The sequence below is a fragment of the Limulus polyphemus genome, unplaced genomic scaffold (genome assembly GCF_000517525.1).
Source record: "Limulus polyphemus unplaced genomic scaffold, Limulus_polyphemus-2.1.2 Scaffold4472, whole genome shotgun sequence".
NCBI classification, from domain to species: Eukaryota; Metazoa; Arthropoda; class Merostomata; order Xiphosura; family Limulidae; genus Limulus; species Limulus polyphemus.
In genome coordinates, this window is record NW_013670082.1 from 52,130 (window position 1) to 64,805 (window position 12,676).

At 34.2% G+C, this 12,676-nt stretch overlaps 1 protein-coding gene across 1 annotated transcript in view; it reads right to left on the minus strand.

The window, feature by feature from the left end:
- The window catches only part of LOC106471208 (ufm1-specific protease 2-like), a 48,594-nt gene that overhangs the window by 12,458 nt on the left and 23,460 nt on the right, over positions 1-12,676 (minus strand). Inside the window, exons 5-7 of the mRNA XM_013931798.2 lie at positions 9,800-9,902; positions 7,969-8,115; positions 1,047-1,219 (exon numbers count right to left, since the gene is read on the minus strand). Coding sequence (XP_013787252.1) covers positions 1,047-1,219; positions 7,969-8,115; positions 9,800-9,902 — 423 coding nt within the window. The remainder of the gene's footprint in view (positions 1-1,046; positions 1,220-7,968; positions 8,116-9,799; positions 9,903-12,676) is intronic.

Consider the following 12,676-nt stretch of genomic DNA (forward strand, 5'->3'; position numbering starts at 1 on the left):
TCTCAATTCAACTTTGCAATACACTTACTTTCCACAGTCACTTTAACTTAAACACACGCTATAATTCACAACGAACGATTCCAGCACTTTACTACCCCGCTTGACTCAACTGTCTGTCTCTATCTCTTCAATCTGCAATTATTCATATCTATATGCCGTCACTTCTCGCCGGTCTTATATATATATATATATATATGAAATAGAGGGCATCTGGAGAACACTCGAGGCTTCACTAACGGACATGATCTTTCTAGAATATCATGACATGTTACTAGCGTCGCATGACTTCTACTGTCATAACAATATGTATATAATATAATAAGCATAATAAAACACCTAACTGTGTTGAACTTTTTTTTTTCAGCTTGAAATAATTCATACTTCAATACACATTTCCTTATTACTATTTCAAATTATACCTGAATAAATACTTTGCATAATGTGCTTCTGCTAGTTAGGCAAGTACTAAAAATCTCAAAAAAAAAAAAGGTCTCACTTGTAGCTTCTTTAAAATAATGAAATATAGCTGATTGATTATCAATGTACCTTTTGTTTGAACCTATACTAAATTATAATACTCTAATTAATATATGAATTAATTTTTTCAAATTTCTCTTTATGTCATACTGCTACAAGAAAGAGATGGTGGAACTGCCAAAAATGACACATGGGAAGTTTCTGTGAAAAATATAAAGAACATACTCTAGTTTCTTTAAGCTTACATACACTTTTCATCATTGTTTGGTTTGGTTATGATAAGCAGATTAGTAAAATAACTGTTTTCTCAAGGTATACAGTTTCCTGCAAATAATGATGTTTATACTACTTTTACAAATTAAATGAAGTTATGTTTATGGTAAGAAAAGAAAAATTGCAAAATGACTTTTAAAAAATGCTCAATACAGTAGGTTATCAGGTTATGTAAATGACATATGGTGGGGAAAATGTAAAACAAAACAACATAAAAATATTAAAATAGTTATATTTATTTTAATCAAATAATTTTCCTTTGATTACAACAATAAATTAAGTTATAAATTAGATACCTGCTGAATTTCTCTGTGAGAAGGAACTGGTTTGTCAGTGTATCCTTGGAATCTAAACCAGGACACAATAGTCTGCAGAGAACGATAGGCACAGCCCCAACCATCGTCGTCCATGTGGTCTTGCATGTAGTGATGATATGTGTATGTTCCTCTGACTAACTGGGTGTGTCCATCTTATGTTTCCGATCAAAATTGTAGAAAACATTAAAAAACAACAACAACTATAATTTCTAAGTAACCTATTTTTCTGAATGTAATGTAAATATCTGAATCCATGATTATCAATGACAAGATATATGAATGGTGTGATTCACACTTTTGTAATATAATTTTTTTTTGGTAAAGTACAAACATATTTACAAGAATGTTTTGTTTTAGAATTTCACACAAAGCTTTACAAACATAATAATGTACAAATAGTCATCCCTAATTTGTAGTAACAGAAGAGGAGGAAAGCATCTCGTTAACAACACCCACCACTAACTCTTGGGCTACTCTTATTTGACCAAACAGTCCTAATACGTATAACAAATTTTTCTCTGAAAATTGGATACAAACCACAAACCTCAGATTCCATAGTCTGAGCAAAATAACCACTAGCCCATGCTTGGCCCTATTCATAAGAAACATAGTAAAGTTTGGGAAAGCATTATATGGGGCATATTGATTTTAAAAAAAATAGATTCCTCTCTCCAAGTTTTAGTTAAACCTTTTCAAAATATATGTAAAATTTTCTTTGTGCAACAGAGATTTGTCAAATGAATGTTTCTCTATTACTTTATGTATATCTGTACATTATGAAAATATAAGCAAAATCATCAACCAGTTACCAAGCAAAGCTTCCTAATGGCAACAATGTTGTACTGTTGGAACCATGAATCTTACATTTCTCTTCCACTAAAATTTCCCTGAATACATGCATAATTTGTAGGAGTAGATTATTAAAACAAATTTCAATCATTTGCATTTCTGAAAAAAACCTTTAATGTGGTCAAATGGTCTAACAGGGTAAAAGATTATATATTTCACATTGGGGACTTTTCCATATATCAATAAATCACAGAAGATGTATGTTGGAAAAAAAAGGTTTTTCCAGTCTTCCACTAAAGTAAAATCCACAAAACAAGCAAAGTACAAAAAGTAAGTATCAGCACTTAAGTTTGTTCTTCCTGTGGTAGTTAAAAGAAAAAAGGGATATGTTAAAAGTACATAATACAGCAAAGTGGTCTATCATATCCAAACTTTAAACATAATATTTTCTGAAAAGCCAAAAGAAAAAATCTCTTGAAATTACATAATGCACAAAACCTTTCATTAAAATGATAATTTCTTTAATCATTTTTTACTGGAGTCTATGTTTAAGATGTACAATTTGCACAAATTTTGACCAAATGTTCTGTTAGATCATCACATAAGTGTTACAGGTTTGTCTGAAAAAATAAGAAATGAATCTAAGATAACACAATTCAGCAACAGTATCTAACAAAATCCACCTTTGTAGTAGTTCTTGGGCTTACTCAGAAAAAGAGAAGTTTTAAAGGACACAAATAAACAGTTTATCCTACACAGATTTATTCGGTTCTCACTTTTTTACTGATTAACCAATAAAAACACCAAAATGCACTCAGAATTGAAGTAACCAATTTCAATGAAATATTTTTCCATTCATTTTAAATAAAGGCCTTCCCAAAATATGATAAGTCTCTTAAGGTACAAAGGATTACAATATACAATTGTTTGTATACTTTTGCAACCACAACCTCCCTGAAAGGCAAGAAAAAATGCCCTTGCAATTACCAGGTATATTCCATACTGAAAATGTATTTCTGATAGTTACTCACCTCTCCTCACAAGATTAGCTATTCTCATTCAGTGCTGCTCTATTTATGCAAATGTTTTCTTCCACAAGCCTTCCACTCCCCTCCTATTGAAATTGCAAGATTCCAATGTGTCTCTCATGCATCACCTCCTCACCAATAGGAGCATTACATGCTCATGTAACTCCCTCTACAATGCTCTACTGAACTATCACTTTGAAGTTTGGCAGAAGATATCAGCACCAAAGAAATGTGGGGAGGAAGTGTGAGAGAAGGTAAGTACCTATCGAAAATACCTTTTCAGTATAGGAAAATTATAACTTCCCCTATGGTACTTACTTCCTCTCACAAGATTACCTAGAATCCCACATAGATAAGGAGGAGGGACTAGTTCAAGGGAACAACAGAAGTACACCCTGAAAGCATCCAAAGGATACCCCTGGAAATGTGAGATTCAGATCCAAAGATCAGAAGAGGGGAACCACACCACTTCTGAGTCAGGTATACTCCTCATCCAACATCATTCAATCAAACCAAAAGATGGACCCAATTGGTAAGGGTAAAAGGTGAAAGATTACAAAGGGAAGAGGATTGCCAGGGGATAAAGAGTCACTAGATAAACTTGTACCCCCGGAAGGAAGCAGTACGGGCAATATAACAACGATGAGCCCTGACCAGGCACAAAGCCTATACGGTTCCAGTCAAGAGTAAAGATGGGAAATGGAAGTAAGGGAAATAAGAGAAAAGGAGGAACCACCCTCTCAAGCTGCTGAGGTGTTCAGGATAAAGGAGAAGATAGGTAGGGTGGTAAAGGGTATGTGAAATGTCAATGGTAAACAAATCAGATGGTTGATGTCCACAGGATAAGAGAAGAAGGAAATATGTTTTAAGGGAAAGATAAAACATGGAACACGAGGAAAGTGGTTCAAACAGAGGTAAGGTAAGGGAATGGAGGACCACATTAACATCCAAATTTGGAAGGGTAGGTCACCTGGGAGGGCAACGTATCCAGAAGGAATACATGAGCATGGTAAAGACAGGGGAAATAAAAACTCTACGGTATTAGAAAAACAAAAGGTATGGGATAAGGCTGCTCGATATCCCAAAAGCAAGGAGATTAAAGACACATGGTCAAAGAGACAGGTGAGAAATTCCACAACACAAGCCACAGTAGGCCAGTCAGTGGGAAGCCCCCTAGTTGCAGACTAATGATGGAATGCCTTCCACTTGCATTTGTACACTTCCATGGAAGATAGACAGATGGAACCAGCCAACAAGGAAGTGACTTGACATGTGAAACTGGATCTTCTCACTAAGGACAGGACATAAGCTAGGCATGAAGATGCAAGACATGAAGGGTGGGATGTAAGACATGTGACCAAGGTTGACAAAGAAGGTAGAGAGAAACTGGAAGAGGGAAAGAACAGGAGAGGAGCAGTCGCTGTATCTGTGGACACTAAGGCTGAGCTGCTCAATAAGGAGCAATCAGGAGGACCTGAAAATGAGTGGAATGGATAAGAGAAATCACCAGATGGGGGTACACATAAAGAAACTTGTGTGACCAATCCTGGCTGCCAGAGCCTGAGGTACAGTAGACCAAAAGAGAGGTAACTTGTTGTTGGGGCCTGTAGCAAAGACATCATGTGGGGTGAACACCATCAATGGCAAAGATATCTGAAAATGAGGGGATCTAATGACCACTCTGTGGGATATATCTAGTTGGGGGTGCTAAAGACGATCTGCGACCAGATTGAAAACACCCGGCACATGATACGCAATAATATGAATGTGATGTGCATGGACCCAGTACAAGAGATCCAAAATCTGAAACATAGATCTCTGGAATGAGTGCCCCCTTGGTGCATGATATGTACCACCACTGTAGAATTGTCTGAATGAACCATCACCAGACAATGTTGGGCTAGAAGAAGGAAGTGAAGCAACACCCAACGTATGGCTAGAAATTCGAGAACATTGATATGCAAAGCACTTTTATCCACAGACCAATGGCCCAAAGCCTTCTGGTGATTGACCCATGCCCCTCATCCCTGAAGGGATGCATCCGTGAAAAGATGTAAATTTGGATGTAGGAGGAGGAAGCAGCACACCAACCGAAGTATTGGCTTTGTCCAACCACCAAAGAAGATCATCTCACAGGGAAAGAGGAAGGGAAATGGGGGTGGAAAGAGTATCCTGAGCAAGGTTCCATCAATTGTAAAGTGCCCACTGAAGGGAGCTCATGTGGGCACGACAGAGGGGGTACAACGATGTCATTAATGACCACATCCCCAAAAGCAATATAACCTTGTGAGCAGTAAGTGACTGAGCTGAGACGGCGTGGCAAACCAACAGTTTCATTAAACAAAGTCGTAAAGGAGAAGGCTGGGCCAGACTGATAAGTGTGTTAAAAAAAGATCCCCAAACTGACAAGATATTGAGTGGGTCTGAGGAAGGACTTCTCCAGTTTGATCAACCAGCCCACCCAAGCCACCACAGAAAGGAGCTGCTGAATAAGATTGGCTAATTTCTGTTTGGAATGAGCCAGAAAAAACTCAAGAGCATAGAGATGTCGAGCAAAAGCTCAGACTGTTTGAGAAAATACATAAGGTGCCGATGGAAAGTCCACTGTAAGAGCAATTCCCGAACTGCTTCTGATAAACACTGGCTGGTCATGGGATCTCGAAAAGGAAGGAAACAGGGTAAGGAGAGACGGGAAATGGGGAAAGAAATTGGACAATGTATCCTTCTGACAGAACCCAAAGTACCCACTGATTGCTGACAAATGAATGCTAGTGATTAAGAAACTCGAACAGCCAAGCCCCACTGGACCAGAACCCACTGGGTAGTCACCTATACTGGTGGTGGTACTGAGGTGCGTCGTCAAGGAAAGCAATGAGAAAAAATACCCCGAGTAGAAGGGACAGGTAAGGGGAAGGATGGGAAATGGTAACTGGAGGCATAAGAGGCTCTAACTGAGACAAATTGGCTACGATATTGGTAAGGGACCGTACCAAAAACATAATGTCACAGAAATGGAGCCATACATAAATGCCTAAGAAATGTAATGAGGGTAAATAGACCCGAGCCAATATGGCATCACGACCTATAAGGTACCAACAACAAAGAAACCACATACGTAACATCAGAGCCGAAAACAACATGCGGGCTAAAGTGGAGTAGAGAAGGGCAAGGGTATCTCCAGAAAACCCCTCAGGAATTCTGTGGAGAGCCTCAGATAAGAGCTTTTGGAAGAAAGATACCGTAACAGAATTGTAAGGGTAAGATTCAAGTTAGAATATTGAGCATAGGTAAGACTGACAGTTGATTCAGGAGCCACCCCCCAAATAGACAGTAAGGAACCTAACAAGTACTGGTCTAAAAATGGATAGTCAGCACGATGGATGGAAAGTGTGAACTGATCTGAAGTCCATGGAGGGTGTGGCATGCTAATCCCCTTGCTTAAATGTGAGGCAAAGTGATCAGTGTGAACCAAAATATCAGGTGAGGGAGGAAAAACCAAAAAGGGTGGGGAATAATGTTCATGCAGTAAGAAAGGATAAGGTGCATAAGAAATAAGGGAAAGGGTTAAAACATCACAAACCTGAGACACAAAATCCATAACGACAGCATTAGGCCTAGTAGACTCATCGGTTTGGGAATGGGAAGGAACGGCAAAATCTGGAGGTGGAAAAGACGACTGAAGTCCTCGTCAGCCTGCACAGAATCAGTCTATTCTGGAGGAGCTAGGGCAATGTCCAAGGACAAAGTTTGTCCTATGTAATGTTCAATCTCCCAGTGTATCAAAATAAATAAATCAATCATCAGGTCACCAACACCTGAGAAAAAAATGCTGGTCAATGGTGTAACCCCCGAAGTAGTAATGTTAACTTCGGAATTCATTGCACAGAAAGGTTCACCAAATTCAAGAGAGTAAATAAGGTGACTAGAATTAACTGATAAATACTAATAGAAGAAACAGGCCTGAATGAAATCAAATTCATTTAAAAAACAACCACTTCGTGATGAAACAAAGTCGAACGTGAAACATTAAACGAACAAAAGAGCACATCCAAACACAAGTGCTGTCAAATAAGAAGTGATAGTTTGGTAGAGGAGTGTAAAAGAAATCACATGCAACATGTAAGCATGTCATGCTCCTATTGGTGAGGTGGTGATGCATGATGATTTGCATGAGAGACATGTTGGAATCTTGCAATTTGAATAGGATGAAGCAGAAGGCTTGTGGCATGCATAGAGAAAAAGTTCACTTACAGTGGACAGCATTGAACGAGAATAGCTAACCTCGAGAGTGGACGTAATTACCGTATCGGAATACAGATTTTTCCTTTCCTAACTGCAAGGTCTTTCTTATAGAATCAAAAATTATCTAAACCAACTGAAACCAGTACAACTGTTTATGGAAATAAATAATTATCTTCCCTCTAATGGAGATCAGAGGTTTGTTTAACCTCCTCAACAAGGTCTTCATTAAATATTACAGACATTTTCTATCAGTTAAAAAAATTATAAACACTTAATAGGACAAACAGTATCAGAATGAAGTTTCTCCAAACCTTCTCTATTTGTAAGAAAAAAATATTATGGATCAAATCCTTTTAAAGTAAAAAAATGCTGATACTTAGATTATCACAAACAAGTGTCACTGTTTTTATACTAGCCCCCCCCCCCCAATAAAAAGTTGGAAAAAAAAATAAAGGAAGTCGTTTTTTTGCATTTCTTCCCTCAAATACATTAAAACTCTGCAATAGTTTTGAAACAGTAAAAAGTTAAAAACCTGAGAAACATTTTTAAAACTGTGTATTTTTATATCATCATCAACAGTTTTGTGCAATAAGCTTTAAGTCATTTCATAATAAAAATTAACAGAATTATCCTGGCTTTCAACACAAAGATTTAGACAAAGTAAAAAAATTATATAGCTAAATCAAAATAATCATTGTACAAATGAAAGTAGAATCTATTTCTTAAAAAAAAAAGAATAATAATGTAAACATTGAACTTTAGTTTGTTTAATATTCAAATTTTCAACTAACTTTATTACAGATGACAAAGAATACTTTATTAAAATGTCTGATGTTTAATACCTTCTGGCATCCGAAGTCCAATGTGAGTATTTCTCAAATAACTAATCTTATTTTCTAAAGCTGGAAATCTAAGACTATTCTGGCGACGAAGCTGAGGTCTGTCCAGTTGTAAAAGTAGAGCTCTGTGAAGCTTTTCTCTGTATGAAACTATAAAACATTTACATAAAATCTATAAGTGTGTTATACAAAAGAAACTAATGAACACTGTAGCAGTATAATGATCTATATGTTTCATTCAGTGTATACTTTGATATATTTTTAAATGCCTGTCCAAAAATATATTGAATAGATTTACACAGCCATCACTAGTAACAAATAGATTCAAAGTTGTTTAAGAATATTTTAGTTCTAATAACTTCACTGATATCAGCATACATAGCAATAAAAAATCTCTGTCATTACTACTACCAGAACTATTAAAACAGATATGTTATTTCTAGATATAGTTGTTGATGTTCCTGAGCTATGATGCTGACAAATGTCAAAATTCAAGAACGAATGTAGATAACAAAATACTATTAATCCATATATTTGAGTTACTTCTCCAAACATTAAAGAAAAATCTTACTAAATTATTATAATTTCCTATAAAGACAGAGATTATTAGAAAGTTACTTCATACTTTATTCTTCTCATCCAGCAATAATACTCAACCTTGGAACATAAAAGGTTTTATGGAAATAATGCAAATTGTAGGAATGAAATACATGCAGGAACACAAAAGCAAGTAACTTACACTAGAAAATAACATAACTGAACCCTTTAAGAAGGTAAGTATTTTACCATTACTTCTAATGAAAGAAAGTTTACCTTTCAAAATTACTGGTTTATTAGGTGTCATTTAACTGTGACATACTATCATACAAAACTGGAAAAATCCTTAAAATATAATTGTTTATAAAAGCATGAGTCTAGTTTGGAAACTTCTCATTTTTCATACTTTTAAGTTCTCAAACTGCATATGACTAATGATTATTGTGTTAAAAGTAATATCCTTGATAACTGAATTATGAAAACAAATCAAAATGAATACACAGAATCAAATACAGATCAGTATCAAATCACCGTATAATAACTTTGAAGAATGCAAGAGAAACTAAACGATAAATAAATTAAAAATACAAGTTTAGTTAAATTGTCATGCACCTCTAGAGTTTACTACTAATATGCCTAACATGTGATATTCAATTACATTTATTATCAACAAAAATATTCTGTTGTGGAACAAGACTGTTATAACCTCATCAGTGTCTGATGTTTCTATTTCTATAATTAAAAATATTATGTATATCTACCTTTAATTAAAAATAATTTTATTAATTTGTTCACTGACACCTAACAAAACAATAAATTTACACAAATGAGAGAAGTATATTAGTGTTATCAGCATGAAGGTTAAATAAATCATTTACATATTTTAATAACTATGAAGGAAAAGCTACATCCACCTAGCTTTAATCTAGTAATACCTATTTTTGCTTCTTTTTTTTTTGATTAATTTCAGATGTTCATGCAAAGCTATTTAAGGACTATCCACATTAGTTGTCTCTAATTTTGAACTGATAGATAAAGAGAAGGCAACTAGTCAGCATCCACTTCAACAGTGAGATTTGACCATCACCCTTATAATGCACCTGTGGCTTCAAAGTACAGAACACAATATGTATATATATATTTTTATATATACATATTTTTTATAATGGAATGCAAAAGATTGATGCATAGATCCATAGTCCAGCACGCTAACCAACTGGCCATGCTCAGCCCTTATGTTAAAGCAGCCAATGTTTTCTGTGCATATACAGAAATGCTAGTACACAGGTAAACTTACCAAGTTCAACATCTTCCTTATTACCTGGATATACAACAGTTACAGGGAATGATAAAGTGGTTGGCCATACATGGTAAGCTGCAGGTACAGGAATTTTTATTTCCTAGAATTACAAAAAAGACAAGAAATTAAAACAGTTCATGTTTCAGTACAATGCTATATTTTGTTCTTAAATCTGAGATAATTTGCTGAAAAGACATCACATGTAACAACTATATATAAATACTATCTTAAAAGTGTCCATGAAAACATACATACTTTAACTGTTTAGTTTCTGGTGCAAAATTATTTGTGAAGAAACTGTAAATCGTGGACAATGCAAAACACTAAAAATCCTATAAAATCAAGTAGTCATTCTGAACCAGTCTCAAACAACCCAGTTTAAGAGAGATAAGGACCTAGAAGTCAACACTTTATGGGTCACCTATTCAATTCATCAAGCTATATCACATTTAACTTTGTCACCAGAATATTCTCAAATAGTTGTACCTATCTTGAGCTCTTATGATGATGATGATAAATACAGCATCACATAATTTAGTCCTTTTAACAACATAATAACATGGACCAAAATGAAAATAAGAATAAATGTTACTGTACACCACAACCAAAACAAGTGAAACCGTTATACTTTCCCTTGATGTATTTTCTTTTAAAAGAATATTGCTACAGTTATGATTTTGTGAATACGATATAAATATTTTCTACATAACCATTATGATTAGTTATAAGAAATACAGTGAACTTTGACAGCAATATAATGAGTTCTCTGACATCACGAAGGTACAGTGTGTAGTATAATAATTGGAAGTTTGAAATAAACTGTTCTCAAAGGAAAAATATCTGAATCTTATTAAAACTTCTCAAGTCTTGGCAGTGCAATGATTTATATGGTTAAGTTTAAGATAAATCAAAATCTCTAAATTAAATTAATAAAAGTTTGATTTTCTAATAAATAATTCACTGTCCTTTAAAAAATTTTTAAGCTTAATATTTTTAGTAACTAAACCTTAATAAATGTTTGATCTCCCAAAAGTACACAGCCCATATGTCAAGAATACTATAAATTTGTTATAACTGCAAAAATAACAGTACAGGGAATAGGTTTATAAATCTTTGCTTTGTAGTTTTTATAAGAGGGGATAATTTTTTAAATTTTCAATGATTTCAAATAAGAAATAATTATTCAGGAAAACTATTCAAAAATCCCAGAGGTTGATACAGAATTTTATGAAAGTGTGCTTGATACCTTCCATTTTGAAAAATCAAGCATAACAATTTTTTATTTCGAAAAACTCATGAGTCACAACTATAGTTTGCTGAGAAATTATGGGCTTGTAAAGGGATCATAAAAAATATGTATTGTTAACCTCTTTAACCATATTGCAAACACAATAAATTAATACAGAAACTTGCATTACAACATCAAATAAATGTCTTTTTGTTTTATCAGTATGACAGTATAGTAAGAACAAATTTTAAGTTATAAAATGTTATCAAATATACAAGTTAGGACATAATTTGGTACCCACTCATATGCTATCCTACTATGAAAGAAACAGCACTATTTGCTTTTCTGTTGTAATGTACACTGGCTATAGTAAAGTTTACATGGAACTGAAATGTGTAATAGCAAATGATTCCTAAATTGTTTGTATACATAATGAAGAGTTATTTTAAATTAAAAATAACAACCAAAAATGGATGTTCATATTGAAATCCTACACACAATGCACCTTAAAATGTTTTACTTTTTAAAATGCAAAAGATAAATGTTAAGAGAAAAGCAAAAAATTAAAATGATACAAAATTAAAAAAAGTATAAGAAATTTAAATTGACTTGTATAACAGGAGACTTAGAAGATTATAGAAGATCAAGAAAGTTGGTGAAACAGGAAATTAGGACATCAAAAAGAATGTATGAGAAAAAATTGGCTGAAAATGTAAAACTTAACAGTAAGGATTTCTTTAAATACATTAAGGAGAATCAAAATGTTAAGGACAGGGATAGGACTTTTGGGGGATGATAAAGAAAGGCTAGCACCTGATGATTATGAGATGGCTGGGTTATTAAATTTTTCTTTTCTTCAGATTTTACTAATGAAGATTTAAGCAGTATTCCACATTTTGATTAGTTGATAAATGGAAATGAGATCAAACAAGATGACTGCATTAATTCTGAGCTGGTTAAGAAACAATTGCGAAGTTTAAAAAATGATAAGGCTCCTGGGCCAGATAATATTTCTCCAAAGGTTTTGCAGGAGGTTAAAGATTGGATTGCTACTATTTTTTGTCAGTCCTTGAATACTGGACAGGTACCAGATGATTGGAAGTTAGCTAATGTAACTCTTCTTTTCAAGGGAGGTGATAAAAATTGTCCCAATAATTATAGACCCATTAGTCTTGCATCAGTTGTGGGGAAAAAAGTTTGGAAGGTCTGTAAAAAGATGCTTTGCAAAGTCATTTAACAAAGTTTAAAATTTTATTGGATAGTCAACATGGTTTCACTAAGTGAAAATCTTGTTTTACAAATCCTTTGATATTAGTTTAAAAAGTTACTGCTTATGTAGATGAGGATAAAGTTTTAGATTTGGTGTATCTGGATTTTCAGAAAGCCTTTGACAAGGTGCCACATAAAAGGCTTTAAAAAAAATCCTCTCTATAGGTGTGAGTTAGGTAATTTGGATAGAAGAGCAGCTGGATTGAAGAAAGCAGAGAGTTGTTATAAATGAAGTTCAGTCAAACTGGATTAATGTCACAAGTGGGGTACCTCAGGACTCAGTCTTAGGACCTTTGCTCTTTTTGATTTATATAAATGACATAGATGAAGGAATAGTCAATAAATTACTTACATTTGCAGATGATATTAAAGTCTTG